The sequence below is a fragment of the Antedon mediterranea genome, chromosome 3 (genome assembly GCF_964355755.1).
Source record: "Antedon mediterranea chromosome 3, ecAntMedi1.1, whole genome shotgun sequence".
Classification (NCBI taxonomy): Eukaryota; Metazoa; Echinodermata; class Crinoidea; order Comatulida; family Antedonidae; genus Antedon; species Antedon mediterranea.
The window spans coordinates 4,628,079-4,652,452 of NC_092672.1; the positions used below are offsets into that span (position 1 = coordinate 4,628,079).

The following is a 24,374-nucleotide window of genomic DNA, read 5'->3' on the forward strand; positions in this document are numbered from 1 at the left end:
TTGAAACAATCAACCTAATATTAGTAGAATTGTATGCTTATTAATACTTAATTGCATTTATGGATATAAAATAGAAATTGTTATCAGCTGTGAAAGGAAACAGTATTGATGTTGATAAAGAGTTAACAATCGCAGGCAACGGTGAATATGCATTTGACATATCAATAAACGATTAACGTTTCTTAAAAATGTGTAGTACTTTAGGCTTCTAAAGACCAACTCGAACAAAGTGATATGATGCAACCTGTCGCTCTGAGTTGTCAGGGTTTGTTGCGTCCTATTAAACATTAGACGTGCACCATGTCAACATACACCATGCCATTCACTCAAAAGGTAAAATGGCTACCACTCAGGTTCTGGCTGCCTTTAACACTGTATAGGCCTAATTCTCTAAACTTTTAGTTATGGGAAACTGAAATTGTCCAAATAAATGGTTACATAGGGAGGCTGAGTGTCGGGGGATCATTATACAGTATAACCCTGTTTTCGGACATCTTTATTAATGAGAACAAAGGGAAACCCATTCAAGGGACACCTCTATTCAAGGGACACCTCAATTTAAGGGACAACTCTATTAAAGGGACAACTCTATTAAAGGGACACCTCTATTAAAGGGACACCTCCTCTATTCAAGGGACACCTCCTCTATTCAAGGGACACCTCTATTCAAGGGACACCTCTATTAAAGGGACATCGCTATGGTGTCTCCTTAATTACTGTATTCTGTTTTTTTTTAATAAACTGAGAAATCAATCATTTACTTTAAATAAAATTTGAGTCGTGTGTGAATTGAACAAGATACCAAAAATTGACCCAAAGCCTCATGGTTCATTGCACGCATTGGCTACTAGTATAGTTTAACCACAAAGAAAATACAATACTCTCCAGCAAACATAAGATATCTGTTTTAAAGTATTGCAAATGACTTGCGTATATCCAATCAATAAATAACTTCCAACAAACTACAAATAACTCAAACAGAATTTATATTTCTATTTACGATACGATAACACCGACCTGCATATAGAAGTATTTAAATAGTTCTGCAAAAGAGCGGAAATAATTAGCTAGAATCATAGGCTGACAATGAACATATTAACTCGAATAAACAACCGTCGGTATTTAGTTTAGCTAATTAACCAATCATATTAATTGATTTTCAGACTAGGAATTATTGATTGCAGATTGCTAGCTCTAGGGATAGGAAGATTGTCAATAGACTCGGGATGATCATAATTATATATGTAATTGGCACACATGTTTATTTGCTGTATATAAATCTTATTTAACATTACCGCATATCTTCGGTCAACCGATAAGTCACATCAAATCCCATTAAAAACATTTTCTGAGGCTAAAAGGGATTTTTTGGTTAAATAAAATTTATCGTATCTAAAGTTCTGTCTACACTATCAAACTTTATGTGACAAAAAAATGTGATGTGCCCATATATGGACATGATGTTGTCATATTACTACCATATTTTGGTATATCACTACCATATTTGGGCACATCACACTTTTTTTGTCGAACTAGTTTGATAGTTTTAGACACAGGTGCATTTTTATAATCTATTTATTTCTGAACTATAAATATAATTTCTTTATTATTGTACGTCAGAGCTATTAGTCTGTATATCATACTTGCGACCAAATCACTTACTCTACGTATTCCAAGTGTGGAAATTACTGTTAAACACCTTTAACATCAATAATACGTCCCCAATTGACTATTATCATTTCCCATACACTACCGCAGATAATCAATTTACCAACTTAAGTGTTGATAAAACTGGATACAAGTTCTACTCCAATTAAGCCTCCAATTAGAGACCTTCGGGACCAGAGGTGTAAAAATGCAACTGAAGTGTAAATACAACCATCTATATATTATTATGAAAGAGAGAGTTTGTACAGAAATGTGTTTGTTTCTTGAATTCAGTAATCCATGCACATGGGCAATGCAATTTTATTGTTTAGTTGCTTCCTTTTTCCTATCTTTTCTTCTGTGATGATGATATAATTTAATTCATTTAATTCTTTTATTCTAGATTGTTTGTGCTTTATTTTTTATTTATAAATTATATTTATTTTAATTTAATTTTTATTGTATTTTTGTAAGGGTCCCTAATGATCAGCTTCAGCTGGATGGACCAAACTCTTAAAATATCGTTAAAATAAACAAGAAAATTAATAAAAAGTGTCATTTTTGTTCTTTGTTTGCCTAAGTTGTTAATTATGCGGCCGTTATGCGTCCTCCATCTTAATAATTGTATTTTTGTTTTTTTGTGATTATGATGGAAATAAAGATTGATTGAAAAATGACAGCAATTGTACAGGTTTTACATTTGAACCACCAAGATGAGTGTAAAAAGGTAAACAGAGAGAGGTTGGGGTAATGGGTATCAAAATGATCAGAATTGTACTGCTATTCTGTATTGTAAGCTACATTTTGTGGTTTTACCTGCTCTGTTTATCTTTGCTAGATTCTCAATAACAATTTCCATATTTCATTGTAAAGGTGTACAACATTTTTTTCAGGTTTAGCCTATTAAGTTGTTATACGTCCTCCATCTTAATAATAATAATTGTATTTGTGGTTTTTTTTTTGTCTAAACAAGGAGCAGTATCTCTCATAAATAACTGATCTTGAATTAATTAACTTTTTTTTGCATATAATACTTCATTAGTATTTAATCTAATGTTCTGTGCAACATATATTAATTTTTTTAATATTTAATTTTAAAAAGTGCATTAATAATTTATATGTGCAAATGTAACAAGTTTTAATAAATATATTACAAGGTCTAAACATGAATACATTACTTTCAACATAATGTGTACAGTGTTAAAACAAAGATTATGATGACAACAGGAAACTCATATAAAACATAAAGACACTATCAAACTTTATGTGACAAAAAAAGTGATGTGCCCATATGGAAATCATATCACTACCATATTTAAGCATATCACTACCATATTTGGGCACATCACATTTTTTTTTGTCAAACTAGTTTGACAGTGTAGACAGAGCTCAAGAATGAAGGCCTTGGTAAAATTAAATATAAATAATATTACCTTTCCGTACAAATGTTTAAAAACAAATTTGTAAGAGAATGGTTTGTAAAAAAAATCCATATCGGAATTTAGATCATAATAATAATTCCAAAAACAGAGAAACTCAACAGTTCTTTTCAGAACTAATACACGTGGTGTACCGCAAACGTTATATCAAAATTCCCAAATAAATACAATGTTCATATGACCATTTACTGTACTTTGTATACATGTATTAAATTACTTGTTTATTTGTCTTCTTTTATACTACGTTTTACAAAAGATAATACAAAATGAGTTTTTCCAATTACGGATAAAAAGTGCATTTTAAGTATTTTCATTGAAGTGCGTTATTATATCATATTGTATAATATTTATTGTGTGCTGTTGCATAACATTTGAAAAATTGTAATATTAAACTGATTAAATTGAGTTCTTTTACAATATTATTAGTAACCGTTTTTTTCATAAGGATTCAGATAAAATGTTCATTTGCTTGGGTAATGCTTTTTCAACAGAATAGACTGTAGCCCTTTTTGTAAATGTTTAGTATTAGAAATAAACATTTGAACAATTGTATATTAAACTGATTAAATTGAGTTCTTTTACAATATTATTAGTAACCATTTTTTCATAAGGATTCACTGATAAAATGTTCATTTGCTTGGGTAGTGCTTTTTCAACAGAATAGACTTTAGCCCTTTTTGTAAATGTTTCAGTATTAGAAATGAACATTTGAACAATTCTATATTAAACTTATTAAATTTTGCTTTTTTCATAAGGATTCACTGATAAAATTGTAATATGGTTGGGTAGTATAGTGCTTTTTCAACTGAATAGATTTAAGAGCTTTTTGTAAATATTTCAGTATTAGAAATGAACATTTGAAAAATTTGAATATTAAACTTAATAAATTTAGTTCTTATTAGTAAGCGCTTTTTTTATAAGGATTCAGATAAGATGTTAATATGCTCGGTGCTTTTTCAACTGAATAGACTTAAGCGCTTTTTGTAAATATTTCAGTATTAGAAAAGAACATTTGAACAATTTTAATATTAAACGCTCTTTTTAAATTGTTCAGTATGTATTCAAATAGAAATGAACATTATTTAGAATTTCTTTAACTTTAACACAATCATGATGATCTTCTGATAGTAAAGTTTTCATTTAATTTAAGTATTCTTTTGGAACATTATTTAACAATTTAAAAAAAAATTGCAATTTCATTTTACATTCATGTAATACAAATGTTGTTTTACTTAATAGTTTTTGACAGACTATAATTGGAATAACATTGGAATGCTATTGGAATCTTAAGTGGAACACTAAGTGAAGTAATGTGTGTTTGTATTTTTTCAAATGATGTTTTGAATGCTTTGACGAATATGAATTAGCATATAATTAGCATATATTTTTAGTTGGCAAAGCCAAAAGCATTTTGTCCAACTTTAGATTGACACATGCGTAGTTAATAGTCAGAAGGCCGATACTTCTCCAAAGGATATCTCCATACATACAACACGATCAAAATTGTTGAGTCTATCTATAATAGATTTAATGTACGCAATGATCTTATTCAAGTTAAGCGGCAACACAACATGGATGAAGAAGAACCCATATTATGGTTCCCTTGATATCTCCTCTGTAAAGAGGTTGGCCATCAGAGCATATATTTCCCCATATGTTGTTTCATAGGAAAGTTTCGCCTGAAACTTAGGACCAATATTGCGTCTAGGTGCCAAAATAGGTTCTACTGTATTTCTGTCGTATAATACAGACAAGTGTTTTTTAAACATGAAGAATTAAATATTGGATTGATCCTAAGCCTCAACATGTCATGTTTGTTATTGCACGACAGACTATACCCTAGAGAGGGCTTAATAGAATACAAAACCACATGATAAGTAGATGGGTCAATAATGAAAAATACAGTATAGGATTTTGATGATTAAAGATACATTTGAAAATTATAAAGAAACTAAAGGTTTGGAAACAAGTAAAATACAGAACTTAACATATGGCTGCAGTTGTAAGTAAAGTTTGGTTCCCACTAGAACATAACGCAAGGACGTAAACGCAATGCAAGCGTTTTAACCAATGACAAGCAAAGTTATAGACAGTTAGCAATCACAAGCGAATAAGCCATCGCTTGTGATTGGTCAATTCACTTGCGTTGCGTTACGTCCTTGCGTCGCTAGTGAGAAACGCTTTAGAAAGTAAAGATAAAATAGTTATAATTATCTGATAACAAATATGAAGACATATTGACATTGACAAGATACATTGAGAAGCTTTATAATGTCCTTTAAAGATGGTGTCAATAAATAATAATGCATAGTGCGTCCTTCTGATAAAAATATCTAATGTACAGTATGTACATAAAAATGTTAAAGGTATTCAATATTCAGCTTTCTATTTTTGAAGGTTAAGAAAATCAATAAATGTACCTTTATGTACTTGAATTTCTTTCTTTAAAAAAAAGGGAATTAAAGTGCAGTACAGTATTATTATTATCGACCTTACCTCAGTATCATTAAGTTGAGCAGCATCCTGAGTAAGTTGCTCATCTTTAACTGGCTGTTCATATTCTTCCAAATTATTAAACAATTCGATAAGAGAAAATATGGATGCTGGGTGTTGCGGATCAAAGGCACCGGTTTCATTGGCACCAGTTCCATTGTCACCGGTTTCATTAGTAACAGTTTCTGAATTTGGTTCAAAATGACTGGAACTCAAACTATCTGTTTTGCGATTAAAGTACGGAGCAGAGGAGAAATTGTCGACGAAAGAGTAATCCAACTGCTCAGAGATGTCAGGGCTAATGGAAGCCATATCTGGTTCAACCGGATACGGTGCGAGACGAGATGGTTCTGCCATCTTTTTTGGAGATGAAATATCTGGTTGAGAATCCTTGGAATCTTTTCTACTTGATTGAAAAGTTTGATGCTTTGAATTTTGATCAGAAACTAATGGTTCTGCCAATGAATCTAGTTTATCAAAAAATTCTGAAGATCTATTTCGGCTTTTATAACTTGGTGAGTTCATTTCAGCAAATGTGCGTGCTTCTTGGCCGTCTCTAGGCTTGCCAACATCAATCTTTTTACAATAAAGACGGGCTGCACAGCGAAAAGCATTCAAGGGAACCTTTCCATACAACGGACCAAAGAATAGTATCCCTCTGTGATACGACACAGCAACCGAATTCAACATTGATGGTTTTGCTGTAGATCGCTTGCCAAAAATATTTGTAAGCAATGTGCTGTCCTCTAATTCCTTCTCTGCCGTTTCTTGAAAACTTTTAAAATATCCCATAAATGAGCTATCGTCTTTTGTCTTTGTCTGATCATCGGTTCCTCCAAAGATTCCAAAAAATGAAAACGAGTCATCATCTTGTTTCTTTTGGTGTGTATTCTCCTTTTTCTCTTGTGGTCGTTTGGGTTGCTTTGCTTTAGCTCCTCTGGCAAACTTCTTCAAGTTTTCTCTAGAACCCAAGACCGTTTTTGGTTCTGGTAAATCTTTCCCAAGATAACTGAACTGCGTTGATTTTTTAGGTTTTCCGGTAAAGGACCAATGTGCTGATTGAGTAGGTAAATGTCTTGTATCGATATCACTGGATCGTCTTCTAACTGAAGAGCGAGTCCCTTGAGACGATAGTTCATAGAAAGAAGTGTTCATTGGTCGTGGCTGTTTTATCTCCTCAGCGGGTCTTGATGGCAAGTTTTTTCTACCTCCAGTCAAACCATTCTGCTTCTCAACTTCAACAACACTGCGAGGTGCCGGAATTGGATAAGTAAACGCCTCTTGTGTTTTGGTCTCATGAATTGTGGGAAACATATCCGAATGCATTTTTTGAAAATTACGAGATCTAGAGGTTACATGTTTATGATCTGAATTTAAAGGTTGAGAATGACCATTAAATGCCTTTTTTTGCTGTGGATACAGTCTATCATATTTATTAGGCATTGCTTCATTTTGGCCCGACAGATACGTACCATCATATTGATGTGAACTTGTACCATACATGTTATCCGTTTGTCTAGGCATGTATCTTCTAGAATCCTCATGTAGAAATCCATTCTGGTTTGGAGTATAATTATTACCATTATAATGACGATCTAGTCCATTTTGGCCTGCTACATTCTTTGCACCAGAAACATTCAATTCATTATATGAATTATGTATACTCTCATTTCTCGGATTTTCGTTGATTCTATATCCATTAAGTGATGTTAAACTTTCTTCTTTTAACTGAGATGTTCTATCTTTCTGAACGCTTTCATATGATGGCGGTTTGGTCGATGGTAGCGTAGCATTAGTCCTGTGCGTATTTTTCTCTTCCCTCGTTTCTGCCGATTGATACGGAGCATGTTGTGGTAGATTAAGATGCTGGCCATAATTCACCTTTGAACTTGCAGGTTGTTTGGAATTACCATCATCACTTTTGAAGAAAAATCCAAGTGGAGAAGATTCAAGAGTCTTCATAAACATTGATTTATCCTCTGACTGTGGTTTAATATAACTACCGTTCAGATCCTCCCTGGTTAATTTAGCGCTTATAGGTGGCATACCAGGGTCTGAAGGGTGCGTAAAGATACTCTGTCCACTCATTGTAGGGCTAGGTGATGTCGAGCTATCAAATCCATTTTCATAAGGAACAACTTCCTCTGGATGTGTACTTGTTAGTCTGTCTAGAAATCTACCAGGCTCTTCAGGGTCGTACTCATCAGGAGTACTATACCTATCAGATCCTCCTTGAACACTACCTGTACTGTCTTGCTTCGAAACTGTTACTCTTTCATTATTTCCACTCTTAGTAGCTGGATAAGTGGCACCATATGTGTTTTGAGTGCTTGAACTATTATTATTATTATTGCTGAGTGAGTCTGAAGAGCCAAAATATCCAAACAATGAAAAATCTGATGTCTTGCTGTTATCGTTTTTCACAAGTTGCTCTGAGTTAAATAGGCTTAACGATGGTAGCATGATCGTTAATACGACAACAAGATGAAAAATGGTCAACACATTTTATCATACAAAATCTTCTATCCGTCATTGAATATAAACCATACCAAAGTTCAAGTGTAAATGATGATACAAGAAAACTTGCTTGCAATCTTCAGTAAATGTCGTTTTAAATGTGTTTTGGCTGCAAAATTGTATTCAGTAAACGATTGTAAGTAAGATTTTTCTTTTTACCAATTTGCTAAAAGATTTGATTTATGTGTCTTCTTGATGTTGTTAATGTTACTCAATAATACCTACAAGCATCAGTTTAAACATCATAAATATTGCAATAACTTGTTAAACTTGGATCAAATTCCATCGTTATTGGTCAATTTCAATTATTCCTATTGCCAACTACTTGTAAGAACTCACCGCTTTAACATCAGAAACATTTTCTTGAAAATAGTAATATTCCACATGTTCAATCACCATCCTCCAGTATTTAAAGTGTTTTAAAATATCAAGTTTAGATTTAATTTATTGAGTATAAAAAACCAGAGGCTATAAAAAATTGCATAAACTGTGATGTGTTGCTCATGTATTAGCAAAATGATGACAAGTATTACATATCACACTACAGGTAAGTGCTTATAATTGATAGTAAGTACCGTGGTGTGACGACGTTAAATTACCAACAGTTTTCTGAAACAACTTCGATTTGAACACAACGTATTTAAAGTACGTAAGACAATACCTCATTCTGTTATAGCCAGGTCAATCAAACTATCACATTACACACAAAAATTATTAAAAAAACTGATGAATTTATGCTAAAAAGTATTGCCGTCGGTTTTTGTCCGTTTCTCTGCTTATGAAAATATATGTTATTATATTGTAATTGAATATGCAGACATTTCCCATTACTTTGCATTAGCTGTTATCTCATAATAATAATCCCAGATAATCTCTCATAATCCAATAATCACAACTGTTCTAAATACAGAAGATACACACAATGTTAAACAATTCTGAAATTAATTTATACAAAAAATGCAAAAACAAAATTTCATCTTCGGTAGAAAAGTTCACTTTTAGAATCCTGAATATAATCCACTTTCGCGAACAGTAATGTTGATCGAGGGCGTTAAAATTCCTTTAAAAGCCTGGATTTGATGACTTAGCACGATGCATGGCCCCAATCATTACCAGGTAATGTGTTTACTGAAATGATACACAGTGAGCTGAGTGAGTGGTATTTGCATGCCAATTGACTATTGATTATCCGCCTAATCCAGTTGAAAGCCTAATAGAGGGCAGCGAATGATACGCTGTGTAGCTAAGGCTGTCCACTCATGCCCATGATTAATTGACTACACCAATTAACATTGAATAACTTCTCGCACCCACTCATCAAAGCCGTCAAAAACCGATTTGCTTTATCCTCCCCGAATCCTAAACGAAATTGATGACTGTTCTATTTGTGTCTGCTCCACCTTTTTATGCTGTAATTTGCCAGGATATAAACGTGAAATTCAATCACTGTTCACCGAATTCAATCAGGAAAACATTAGCAAACGTATGTCTCACCTTCAGACCGTCTTATGTAATGAAGACGAAGTGTGGTATAGAAAACGTGTAAACAATAAATGAATGCACAAGGCCACACAAATTTATGAATAATTAATTTCAATAGCATTCAATGTTCACAAAAGAACATGAACTAGTAACCAATTATACATCTCATGCAACGACAATGTTTATTTTTAGATCAGATTTTCAGTTACTTTTTTTTTCTGAAAAATAATCAATCCATATGGTGACTAATGTAATTTGAATTATAACAAAATTGCATTAATATTTTCAAAATATTAATAGAATATTTGAATATCTAATTATTTATACAGTATTTAAACAAAATTATTTACACATTTTTAAGAGATGTACTTTATTTTTCCTCACTTTTTTCGTTGAAAAAAAGACCTTTATATTATAATTTAAGGTAAAAAACTACTTCTAAGTATGTATTGTAGACCTCACACTTAAAACATAAAGTTATTGGCATATGATATAATGTGAGCAAATGTTAAGCCTTAAAGGCCAACACTAAGTATTATAGAATTTGTCATTTTCAAGGCAAAGGCAAACAACTCTAAACAACCATCTGAATTAAAGCCCCGTCTCTGGATTAATTATGTAGATTTATGCAAATACATGTCCCCTTACCGCATACTTGGTCCACCTGGATATTAAAGCTCTGTCTCTAGGTGATTGAACATTATTTAATAAACAAAATGCAAATTTATGTAAATATATGTCCCCCTACAGCGTACTACTGTATTTCCACCTATGGATATTAAATTTCTGTCTCTAGTTTGGTATTGAAATAGTATAATAAATGTAAATTTATTTTCCCCTTCTACGGCATGCCTACTAGAAATGGTGTGTTTTAAAATGCCTGTGAGAGGTTGCCCACTGGAGGCTTTTGGTACATTTTGATTTATGTTTTTTTCTAGGAGAGAGCAAAAGGCCTATTTTGGTTTATCCGGGTAAGTCATAAGCACAAAATAGACTGTCATTATTATTACAGTAGGTACGTTTAAGGACCTCTTTTCTTAGATGCTTATGAATATTCAATATTCAACAACAATGATATAATAGTTACTGTAATATTAGAATGTGGTAAAAGAAACAGACTTTACATATAGTCAGACTAAATCAATGATTAAATTGGTCTGATGTTGTTACAGCTAGACATTGATCTATTATCACCTATGGGTTTCTATGACAAAAGCATTAATGTACATGAGCACTTAGTAATTTAAAAAATGGTTTTTTGATCAGTTCACATGAACTTGTGTCCTTGTTATCATACATCATCTGACAAGCCCAGTCGGCTTATTGTGAGAAAAAATTATGAAGAAAATGCTTTACCAATGGCATCTTAGTATTATTTCTTTTGATTTGTCATCGTTACCCAAGTGACCCAGGAATAAGCCCACCTGGGCTTAAATCACCAATATCATTACATTGCAAACTATATAACATATTTATTATATTACATATGATTGATTTTATTTGGAAAAGTAGTTTAATTACAGTATCGACAGATGCAAAAAAGAACATAAAAATAAATGTAAGGATTTCAATTTGACAATCAAACAAACCAGCGCCTTTAAATTTCCTTTAATCCAAAAAAAACAAATCATAAAATTTCATTTAAATTGCGTTTAATGATGAAAAAACAAATCATAAAATGTTCACAGAAACGACAACATCTTTTATATAAATAGAAAGCAATTAGAAATAGATATCATGCGGAAAATATATTAATGATATATTTATGTTACATTTAGTTTGGTCGTAAATAAATCTGTAAAAACTGATCAATGCTTCAACAACAACGCGATTCCATTTCAACTTGATTTGTGCGTACATAAATTTATCCAAATCGTTGACAGCTTATAGATGCTTATGACGTGGGAACGGCTTCTTAGGTCGCATGTCAGATCTAAGGTTCTTAAAATGGACGTGAGAATTCCACTTCATCCTATCGTCAGAAATACATTACTGTCAATTCTCCCAATACCGGATCCCCTTGGACCTATACTACTGTATGTCTGGTTTTCCAGATAAACTCTGGTATTTTGGAAAAATGGCATCCTTTTGGACCTCAAGAAAAGTCTGATTCTGGGAGAGTTTCCAGTTTTCAGAGTGTGGCTGTATTTGCTATGGCAATGGCGACCATGAGATGAGAATTTGATGACAATATGTATAAATGGAAAGTTAGTCACAAGAAATAAAATATCTTCAGTAGTATAAAAACAACATAAATGCAAATCGAAAGTGTGCATCATTAGTTACAGACAAAACATAACAAACTCAATATTCATATCAAAATTTTAGTTTTAATGCCAATATTTATTTTATTTATTTTAAAAAATGAAACAAAAGAAAAAAAAAGGAAAAGAAAGATTTAAACCATCTTTCCCTTTCAGTTTGTTCCAGTAAAAGAATAACAATATAAAAGAGAAATGATGTAATGAAATGATGCAAAATAGCTTCACAATTAGAATAAAGTAATACTCAGTTCCTCCCTCAAAGATGTATTGTCCCCCAAAAACATAAAAAATTAATTAAGATTAATTAAATCAGACTTTGTATAGGTTATTTTGTAGTTTTAATAAAGTGAATCACTTCAGTAGAAAAAAAAACGGAAAAAAATAATGTTTTCACCTATAAAATAACATAATAAATAGTTAAATTCAACCAAAAATCCACTGGCTGGCAGCCAATTTGACCATTTTTTGCTTTAAATTCCATTTTTTTTAGGTAAATGAATTTTTTTTCCATCCAATTTTTTGTCGAAGTCAATAACTATTATGTGACATTAAAATGCCAAATTCAACAAAAAAAATTTAAAAAAATTATTTTTCAGGGGACAATACATCTTTAACTTTTATTTACTATTAAATTTATTAATCCAAATATCGTCACCATAATACACAAAGCAATAAACGGCTAATTTTTTTATTTTCAGTTATTAATGGTAACACTAACAGGTAAAATTATTCCAGAAAATGTAATATTTAAAACAAGAATAATGTTATAAATACTTTGTCGGTTGACTCAGGTGTCCTTCATTAGGGGTAAAACCAGCCAACAAAATCAATAACAGTACATTGTGTACTAATACTACACACAATAGATTGTATATAGATGCATTATTGAATAGCACCTAAATGACGCTTATTCAAATAGAACAGTCCAACCCAGTATTTATATGTAAAATCAATAGAAGTTAAAGTCTAATTATTAAATTATTTTTATTGTTCTTCAGTATCAATTATTGTACTTATTTTTCAGTTGTTTCAGGTGAAAAAATGGTAAATTGTTACCATATTTGGAATAGAATTAGCAAAAAAGAATTATCATATTAGTCAGTACTCATAAATCGTCGTCATATTTTTATGTATAATTATTTGTGATTTTTACTTACTTTTCAGTGGTCCCTAGTTTTTAAGGAACGGTCTCTTGTTTAGGGACCACCATTGTTGAGATATTTTGATTTATTATTTATAATTTATTATTAAGTAACAGAAACTGTTTGTTCGTGTTTACGATACACTAAGTAGACTATTCGCTGTTGAATAAAGAAATTCATTCTGCACTTGCTCATATATTTCTTTTTCACTCTGCATAATCGTGTGGCGCAACAGGAAAACAAAAGACCTCTATATGGTAACCATTTTAAAAAAGAGGCCCTCAATCTGTATCAGTGTATTTTTTAAAAAGTGTGATTGTTTTTGCCTAGCTATACCATGTCTACCTATCTGAAATATTCTTACTGTATTCAATTTAATAGTAATAAATGACATCTAAAGTTTGTTATTCAAAATGATTTAGTAAAAATCAAAATAAACATTACCTTCATATTGGCTCAGTGGGCACTTCCACAATTATATATATTTTTTATTACAATAGTTTTTTCAATATACTTTATGAACACCTATCTTCTACAATTAAAACTGGCAAACTAAATAATACAGTCAATTCTAAGCCTAATAATTTGGTAAAAAAAAATTGGATAGTAGGTTTCGGATTATACAGATAAATTATCACTTGCGATATCATACAATGCAGATAGAGGTAGAATGACGTTGAATAATGGCAAGTGAATTGATTTTGGATTAGTGGGGTTTAATGGGTGTCACCCCAGCCGTTCACTGACGCATCACTACCAACCCTGTTATGAGCATCGGTGGGAACGACAGATAAGCAGAAATGTTACAAATTGAGATAGCGTCATCGTCGTATTGTAAATCATTTTTTTGGGGTTTTGATAATTTCATTCTTTCTTTCTTTCTCTTATTTGTAGTTTGTCACCACTTTTATTCATTCATCGTTTTTATACTTTTAATTATTGTCATTTTCTACCATTTTTTTTCAATTTTCTGTTTCTTTTTTATCACTCTTTCATAATTAAATTTTTAGATGAGTTATTTTTATGTAACTTTTGACCTAAACAATTTATGAAACAATTTTTTATTTTTGAGAAATGTTCAATCGAGTTAAACCAAACCAGATTGGGTAAACATTTTTAATAGATTCTGGACTTGTAATGCATGTATATGAATGTAAACAAGAATATACCTAAACCCTAACCCTTTTTACATACTATTTAAGCAATTATATGCATTTGAAATAGCCTCAATTAACAAACTCTCAGGGAATAATTTCGCCAGTGTAGCATAGCAAAAAGCTATACAAAACAACAATATTGCTACACATTTCTAAAATTGTGTAGCAAAAAATACAATACAAAACTATGTTTCTTGACTCAAAAATCAGTTTGATTAGCAATTTTGCTAAACAAAATTACAAAATGAAATTTTTCCCTGACTCTACATTTCATAAACATTTTGTGAACCTCCATTGTTTTTATTTATCTCTTGTCCTAATTAAATAATGTACGCATTAATTTTATAGTATTACAAGGTTTCTTCTTTCCTTTTTTTGCTATTAACTATTAACTCTTTGCGAGAGAGTTCCTCTGCTTTAATGGCGAAAACCAATAAATAAAATAATTAGAATGAGAGGTGGAAGTTTTAAGACGATAAACATGAAAAAAAAAACCATCTGACTGCCTAGTAAGCAACATTCACTAATAGATGATAATAAATGTAATTTTGTAGCCTATCTGCTGAAATTGATTTAATAAAAACCTTTAATTCGATACTAATCAATTCAATTTAAATAACAAAACTATAGAGGGCATAGTCTTTGAAAGAATGTAAAGTTGTTGTGCATAGAGGGCAGCAAATAATATAAAGATTATAATGTGTTAAATTTATTGTATACTTTATCGTAGTTGACATTTTTGTATGGTGCAACTACTTTAGAAATGAAAAGTCAACAAATAAAATTATTCAAATGGGTACTATTTTCATCCAATGGCTATATCTGTTATCTGTTTTAAACAAAGGTCACTTCTAGGATTAAGTCATGTCCTTTTGGTCTCTCAGTAATCAGCATATTTGAAAACTAAATACTAGAATATTTAGAATATTATTGGGACATACCAAGACAAACTTGATAGCTAATAAATATGTTTTTGTAAATCTAACAGATAATTGGCGTCATAAAAATTGCAAGCGTGTAAAGAATTGGGATTTATCAAGATTGGTCACGATCATACTTGACGACTCGTAAATTTGACATAATTATGCTATAATATGCCGACAGTTTGCAAAGGAATGTAGTTAAAAGGCAAACCACTCATCTCAAGAAATCGGAGGCCATTTAAAAACTGATTTGGATTCAGAGCTTTTAGTATTGTAAATGCAAAATTGCTTCTTTTAAATATGAAACAAATGTATGTGCATTCGGAATGAAAAACTACGCTTAGTTTAATTTCTAGTATTTGATTTTGTAGTTAAAGTTATTTCTTTTTTCTTTTTTTAGCTGGATTGTAGTTACAACATAATATAATTACTTTTTAAATTATAAAAATGTACTTCATATTAAACTGAAATGATGACTGAATATTACTCAATCTTTTTCTTTATTGAACCTATAAACTTAGAGTCATGTTGTATAAAAATAAAAGATATGATGGTAGAAGTTATAGGAAAATGTTAAAAACATAATTAAACTACAGATGACAAATCACAAGCAAGTACAAGTGTAAAAAAAAATGTGATACAGTATGCCCATATATGGACATGATGATCTCATTATCACTACCATATTTGGGCATATAACTACCATATTTGGGCATATATCACAAACATACAGTATTTGGGCATATCACTACCATATTTGGGCATATCACTACCATATTTGGGCATATCACAAACATATTTGGGCCTTTGAATATTATTATTATTATTGAACATTATTTTTATGGATACCGGCACTAGTATATAAGTCTGATTGATTGATTGATTGATTAATCATACTTTTTTTGTCAAACTAGTTTGATAGTGTAGACAGAGCTTTAGAAAGATCGTGTACATCAATGCGTCGAGTGACCGAGCAGTAAAGGCAAATCATATACAATACAATCCAAGCATTTTCAAGTTTTTACTCAGACATTGGTCTTGCAGGTAGAACAAGGCTTCTTGGAAAATTAAGGACCCATTTGGCTTGTGTGCACTTTAAAGAACCTAGTGCATCTTTCGAAAGAGTAGGGGTTACCCCGGTGTACTGGTCTGCCAGCGTCCTTTTGTTCATCTGGTAGGCGCTTGCACTGTTTGCAGCCGTGGTTCTGTAGAGGGCCTAATCCGAATTATCTCAGTCTACTGATGTTGCGTTGAGGACACTATTTACATTTACATAATGTTTGTGAGCAAACATATTTTAATGTTTACTTGTTGCAATTGGGAAAATTCTTTTGATCCTTTCATATTGCAATGAATCAAGCATTCCACTGATTGGCTAATGCTGTGGATTCCTTGATTGTGACGCTCATCTGAGTTTGAAGTGAGCCCTCTATTATTTAAAAACTTCCATTGATGAACAATTAAACCTGATTATTTTAATTTGGTTTTATTTAATGTATTGCTCTTAATCTGAACACAAAATACAAATACATTATATAAACAAAATAAATACAATCTGTATTAAGTAAGAGGATAACTCTATAAGCTCAAAAGTTTGTTTCCATAGGGGTCTGTCTGTCTGTCCTCTAATTAGAAGAATAAAACAACAAAGCATGGAATAATAAATAAAGACTTACTGTTTTTCCATTACTTCTTTGCAATTCCCTAGCTTTCTCCTCAAGTCGTTTAGCAATGGAAGCCAGTTCTGTATTGCGTTTCTTTAACTTGACTACTTTCTCTTCTAATGGTTTGTGTAAAGTCTCCATTTTTTCATTCTTGATTGTCTGGAAAGAAAAACAAAACATTTATTTTGTTAATTTAAGATGCAAGAAGAAACTGGGAAAATCAATGTGCTTATTGTCACTAGACCACACTTTATATCACTGGATGGTGAGGCAACAAGATTTTTGTTTTGTCACATAATAGTTTGATAGTGTAGACAGAGCTTTAGAACAACCAAGACAAATTTCAAACATAACCTATGCTGTTTACCAATTCAAACCCCTGTTCACACTTGCTATTTTTAAGAAATAACTTTTGAATGTACAGTATGTTGAAATTTATGGTAATATTTTGTACGTTTGCAACCTTTTTAATTAAATCTATACCCCTCCCAGCAGTAGGGGTATAGTGTAGTTTAAAATATACCATGTCTTCAATTAGATGCTGGTATTGTACAGTATAAACTGCAATGAAATAATTATTTTATAACAGATAGAGGTACAGTAAACAAATCTCTATCTCCACAGGGAGCAACACAAGGCACACAATGAATATTAGAAACACATTTTTTTTATTGTTTAGACAGAACTTATATGATATTAAATTTTACCCATGGGACATCATTAGGATTTCCACTAAGATTAGATTTGATTTTGAAAAATAAGAATTAAAATGATACACACATAGGAATATCTTGGGATTATATTAAATATATGTAGTGAGTTTAGTTTGAAAGATAAAATCTACAATATGCAGTACAGTACTAACTAGTGAGTATGATTTGGAAAAATAATGGCAGCATATTACATTGTTGAGGCATAAATTCCATCACTGATATTAAGTCGAGTTAAATAATTAAAAATAATTATCTAAACATCTTGATAAATCTAATGGCAATCATCACAAAATATTGAATGACATCAGTTTAAATCTTAAAAAATTACTATTATATAGCATCTAATACATTAAAACAATTCCTATAATATATTCAGTAAAGAAATACATTTAATAATAATATTATTTTCTTTTACATTTTTGTGCGTAAAAACATTGATTAAATGAAAGAACAGTATTTATTGAGTGTACCATTTGTTGTAAATGGTACTGTACTTGACGATAACATTTAAACAATTGCTCAATTTTGTTCATACTGTATCTTGTGAAACTATGCCGCAATGTGAATTAATAGTGAAAACAGAAATATTCAGAAATTGTAGAATATCGATATAAAGTATTAAAAAATATATGGAATTTATTTTTTTAAAAGAATACTGAGACTGAGAGAAAACAAAAAAACAAAATCTATCTGTATACCATTACTTTTATTTGAAGTAATTAGTATTAATTTTAATTTTCAAAATTTGTGACTATTGAATTTTAAGAAAGAATTTTCAGTTTATGTAATATGGTATTATGAAAATATTAACATTAGTAATGTGTCCTGTATGAACCAAATATAAGATGAAATTAAATATCAGAATTGGAACAACTATGTAGAATTATTTTGCATGATAATTCTGTAATTAGATATGGTTGAAATACATTTTTACGATCTGTTTGCAATGTGAAACTGAAAAAGCAATGTACCGTATATTTCGGTGTATAAGTCGCACTTTTGACACGCAAATTTGACCTCTAAATTAAGGGTGCGTCTTATACACCGAACATAAATGCCTCACCACACAAATTGTACATAGGCCTAGGCTATCGTCACCTCGTTTGCTAGGCCTGAGTAGGCTAGGCCTAGCTACAGTGTACTAACGTAACGGCAACCTGCTTCTGCCTAGTTTTCAAGGCATTTTAGCGTGATGTTATACTAAATATGATGAAAAGATTTGTTTATTATGGAGCTGTTTTAGGCGCTCCGATAAAATTTCATTTGTAAACGTTTACGATTGGAATAGTATTTATTTATAGTTATACGCACGATCGCCGACCCCCCAGCGCAAGCCCTTCTTGGCGGCCACATGTTGTACGGTATTCGACTAGTATATTCTCCAGGTGATTATAGCATGGACCTAGCGTACACACTTCTCGGATACATAGATACTAATCGAATACGATTGTCCGTGAAAACGTGCGCCCTCTCGAAATGATCGAGCGAGGCTAGCCCACACACGTGCGTGTTACACACACGGTCATGCACTCGATGTTGCGGTGAAACTCATGAATAACAAGTTAGAAAGAACTTGTTGAGGCTGGGCGCGGCCGAGCCTAGGTAAGAAAAAACCTAAATAAAGGACGCCGTTGTAGATATAACAAAATATATAATTACAATAATATTGATTACAATTTAAAAAAACATTGTTTTGATGAAATATAAGGTGCGTCTTATACATCGACGATATAAAAAATACCGATATTTTACTCTCAGTTGGGGGTGCGTCTTATACACAGGTGCGACTTATACACCGAAATATACGGTATATCATATCTTTATGATTTTCATATACCCCTGAGACAGGGAGAGACTTAGCTAATATCAAAAATCATTATTATAGAATAATGGTAATAATTATTATCATATTGAGTCAATATTAATGTTGAAGAGTGTAATAATTACTTCTACTCCATGGTGAGATTATTGTTATAATCATTTTTACTGTTAGAAAGCAATATGTAGCCGTACAGACAGTTCAAAGAAAGTGTAATCAATTAAAATTCCAATAATGATTGACAGAATTAGTCAAATGATGTGCCTTATACCCATTAACTCCTCTCCTCTGTCCTCCTAGTCTATTGTACCTGAAAATAATTCTTTAAAATACTATCAAATGAAGATTTCATCAATTTTAAATATAAAATATAGATTTGGGCCTGTTTCTGCTGCATAAAAATAACCGGTTAAAATCAGTGTGAATAAAGTAACTCCATTTTCTTGGAAACAGAAACAAGACAAATTTGTGGTAACTGGTTAAAAAGCAGCGCAAAATAACCGGTTTTAAAAAACACCCATTCAATTCAGTGTTTAGAACGTGTTTTTAACAGGTTATCGCTGGGCAACTTTTAGCTGCAACATGAAATAACGGTTATTTGATTGACAGCTGCTGACCCCGGGTCAACTACACGGCAGTAACGTTTGAATTAATTGCCACGACCAATTGCATTTTAGGTAATTCTAACGATTGATTTAGAGCAGAAACGCTGTCTTGAATATTTTCAATCCATTTTAAAATAAACGGTTAATTTGCAGTATACAGCAGAAACAGACCCTTAAACGCTAAATTCCCTTTCAAGTTTAAAAGTAGGACCTCGGGACACCACTATTATTAATACAGTAATTACAAGGAGAATAATGTTTATTTATTATTTTTTTCAACCAATGCCTCACAGGGAAGACACCTAGTTTAGTTGTAAAATTAAAGAAACACTATACATTTTATGAAACTACTATATTATAATGCCTTTTGAATGATAAAAAAAATAGCAAAGTAACAGATGTTAACATAGATTAAAGGTCATATTTCAAAAGAATAATTCTCTCTCTTTCTATAATTAATAATACTGTATCTAATAGATTAAAGTAGACACTGAGTCATTATTTAGGCCTATATCAGTTTATCACTATCATTCCTATAGAAACAATATAGACAGGTACATTATTTAGGCCTATAGACCAGTAGTAGTATCATACCGTAATTATATCTTATACAATTCCTATAGAAAGAATAGAGACAGGTACATTTAGGCCTACTGTATATCATTAGTAGATATTAATTAAAATCAGTAATTACTATATATAAACAATTTCTATAGTAGAATGAAATAATACATCTATACATGTGTAACACATACTCGCTGAGTAATCTCAGATTATTATCATTGAAGGTGATGAAAACTGAATATGCATTGGAATTTAATATAGTAATATTCATTGCTCCTACATATCAAATCTCTCTGATATTGGCATAGATGCAGTAATCAGAGCCAAGTCATTTTTAATCAATTTGTATGAATAAAAGTAATAACCATATTGTGCTAATGTAGCAATAACAACTTTTAAACATTCTTTTAATCATAAAGGACCTACATATTTTAACTCGTTAGACCTTTCTATTAGAAATTGCAATACCTTTTTAAATTTTAAAAGTAAATTAGAGAATTTTATGCTTAATAATGACACTTTTTAAATTTTTATCTTCCTGACCTTTTACTTTTTTGCCTTTCTATATATTCTTTATTCAATTTTAACTATTTTAATATATTTTACTTGCTATGTTTTATGTCGTATTGTTGAGGGACCCTTAAAGCCCCATTCCCTACGTTTTTTAGATCTAATTTAAGATCACAAACTATATTTAATGTAAAAATAATACTATATGGTCCTATTGCGATAACTTTTTTCGTCTTTAAACTGTTAAAAATGTGAAAAATAAGTCGATTTTAATAATTATAGCGGCCCGCTATAAATCCCAAAATGCATTGCGCGCGGATTGATATTTTTCTTTTTCACCTGTAATTCGCCCACTTTTCGATCGATCGTGAGGCCAAAACAAATGGAAGACTCCTAACTTTTCAGCGAAAATACCGTGTTTTCCCCAATTTGTATCAACAGAGTCTGGCAAAAATAGAAAGACAATTAATGCAGCAACTATACAACGTCAGGCTAGGTATATAGCTCGCGTACGATGTTCGTACGTTACCGTTGTTTACCAGCTAGGCCTACAAAACTAAGCCTAGCTAGGCTAGGCCTAAGACCGTCCACGAGAGGTCGATCGCCGCGAGCTACTTAGGTAGTGCATTATTTCTCACTTTTTATTATAATTTACCATAAAACGTACATTTAAGACAAGAAATGACATGGTTTAATGTTTTTAAAGTGATATATATGTATTATTTTCCAAAAAACGTCCAAAATTGCAGGGAAGGGGTCTTTAAAATCAGCTTCTGCTGGCTGGGTCACCCTCGTGAAACATGGTTGAATAAATAAATAAATAAATAATAATTAAATTGCATTTTAGTTTTTTATTTATGTTTTATTGTTTTATTCTACAAAGTCACTAGTACTTTTTTGTTATATACAAAACCATTGACATTTTTAAGCCAAAGAATCTTTTATTTAAATATTGTCCCCAAAAACATGAAAAATTAAGATTAATAAAAAAAACTTTGAAATACAACGCATTGCACAGTTCTATTATAAAGTTAATCACTTTCGTAGGAAAAAATTAAAAAAATTATGTTTTATAAAAAGACTAAGTAAACCCTTTGTCTTCCTGTCAATTTGACTATTGTTCAGATTACAGGTAATAAAGTATACTAATTTTTTTTTCCAATCCAATTTTTGGTCAAGTGAATAACTATTATGTGACATTAAAATGGCATAATAAACCAAAATATTTTTACAAATTATTTTATCAGGAGGGGCAATATATCTTTAAGCATCCGTGTACAGCTAATACAGAATTTTATAAGTAAAACAATTATTATTAATAATTTACAAACCATATTAGATTATCAATAAACATATGGTAAAAATCTCACAAATTATCTATTTCCCTTTACACAACTTTAGCATTACTAAATTACAGACTAATTCATCTTCTTATAGCTTTAATCCTTGTAATGATAAGATATTAATAGCTCAGTATAGAAGTTTTTCAGACATTTGTACTAATGAAATAGGTTGATAGTTGATGGTCAACGTTATTTTTACTTACTGTACATACTCAAGTATTAACTGTCGTCCAAAATTACGATCACTGTTTTATAGAGAGAAATTCAAGACAAGAGAAATTCAAGACAAGACAAATAGCTATTTTAATTTCATTTTTTATATTTTTAAAAAATGTATACGTACTTGAACATTTTGTAAAGAAAACAGTGAAATAAATTACACAAACTAGAAATGGTGTTGGTAGTCTATATCATGCCTAGCTTACCTGGATAAACCAACATTAGCCTTTTCAAAAAACAGAAAGAAGAATTTTAGTGGAACACCCCCACCTATCAGTGGAACAGTCTGCTATTTGTATCTTCCAGACATCCCATATATCACTGCCATCATAAATATTATTATTCATTCATTCATTCATTCCAATAAAAAAATTATTTCATAAAAAAATGTATTCATACAAAATTAATCTGTAAGAGTGGTTGGCTAAAATTTAACCAAAAAAATAAAGTTACTTTTTAAATCAGACAAAGAGAGAAAGTACCTAAGCAATATTAACTACAATATAACATGATCACACAAACATTTGTCGGTACTGTAAATAACCATTGGGAATAAATCAAGTGTGGGAATAGTCATGTTAGAAATATTTTTATCTTAATAATACGAAAATATAATAAATCAATTGGCTGTTTAATGGCCAATAGCCATTGTGAATATAAATAATTTGATATAAATAACATGTAAGATCCTGATGGGTTCATGATGGGGACATAGAGCAACATTCTCTTTCCAGGTAGTATAATAAATTACATAGGTTAGTTAAGGCCAATTTACACAGACGAGCGGTAACGATAAGTGGAAAACCGCATGCTTGTCCCACGTAGAATCCGTATTTATCCTAGGGAGTTTCCACTCAACTGCCCGTCCGCACCACGTTTTGTGTTAAATGATCATAAAAAATAAACAGAATTATATTTTATATTTTTGTTTTCAGCTTAGTGTTTACCGCTTGCAGCTCGTCTGTGTAAATTGGCTTTTAAAATAAAATATTTCTGGGAAACATTGACATTTTGGGCTAAGCACAAGTTGTACGTGCCAGCCTAGTTTTAAGCCTGTTTTCCTGTCGACGTTGAAATACGTTGAGTTGCGTTGAGTTTAAAATCGTTAAAGTTGAAAATAAAATAGCGATGACGATGATCGAGTCGGACCGCGAATATTTACACATTTTTACGCGATCGTTCATAGTTTCTTGGTTCTCTAGAGCGTTGCTGGGACACGCGGACGTGAAGTGTTGCAAAACTAAGGCCGGCCACGCGCAGCCGGGACCGCGTGAAAATTGAAAAAGTTACGGGTTTTGATGCTTAAACCCAGCCTAGGACATACTTTCGTTGATATCTTAATCTAGGCTTACACTAAAGACAAACATTACATTTAATTGGTTTAATATTATAATTTAATTTAACTTACACTTGTTTTTTTTAAATATCAGACCTTAAAAGTGTACAAAAAAGGTGAAAAACATCGTCGCGTTGTAAACATTCAAGAATTGTCAGCGCGTACCTATTTTTTCACAAACTGCAATGACGTAATTTGTGGACCATTTGATTGGTCAGTTTTAACGATCGTAACGATCGTAATCGTTAAAGTTGACCCGAGTTCAACTTTAACGATTTAAGATTTTAACGATTTTCAACGTTAATTTTTACCCCCTTTTCCTGTTAAATCGTTGAATATGTCAACTCAACGCAACTCAACGCAACTCAACGTAACTTAACGTCGACAGGAAAACAGGCTTTAGAAGGACTTCTTAAATATGCATAAAAGTCTTTACTGGGATGGACTAAGTTTTAATGAATTAAGCTTGGTGTTCAGATATTACTCTTTGATGTTTTTTGTTGTTTTGCCAGTTTAAAGGTCTGTCTACACTATCAA

At 31.3% G+C, this 24,374-nt stretch overlaps 1 protein-coding gene across 8 annotated transcripts in view; it reads right to left on the reverse strand.

Moving 5' to 3' along the window:
* The window catches only part of LOC140044612 (uncharacterized), a 121,388-nt gene that overhangs the window by 79,144 nt on the left and 17,870 nt on the right, over positions 1 to 24,374 (reverse strand). For 7 of the 8 annotated variants that reach the window (XM_072089197.1, XM_072089195.1, XM_072089196.1 and 4 more), the window contains exon 1: positions 5,583 to 8,303. In XM_072089197.1, coding sequence (XP_071945298.1) covers positions 5,583 to 8,042 — 2,460 coding nt within the window. In that variant the 5' untranslated portion in view covers positions 8,043 to 8,303. Of the gene's footprint in view, positions 1 to 5,582; positions 8,304 to 16,740; positions 16,888 to 24,374 lie in introns of those variants that run through there. The other variant, XM_072089198.1, reaches the window with a different exon arrangement.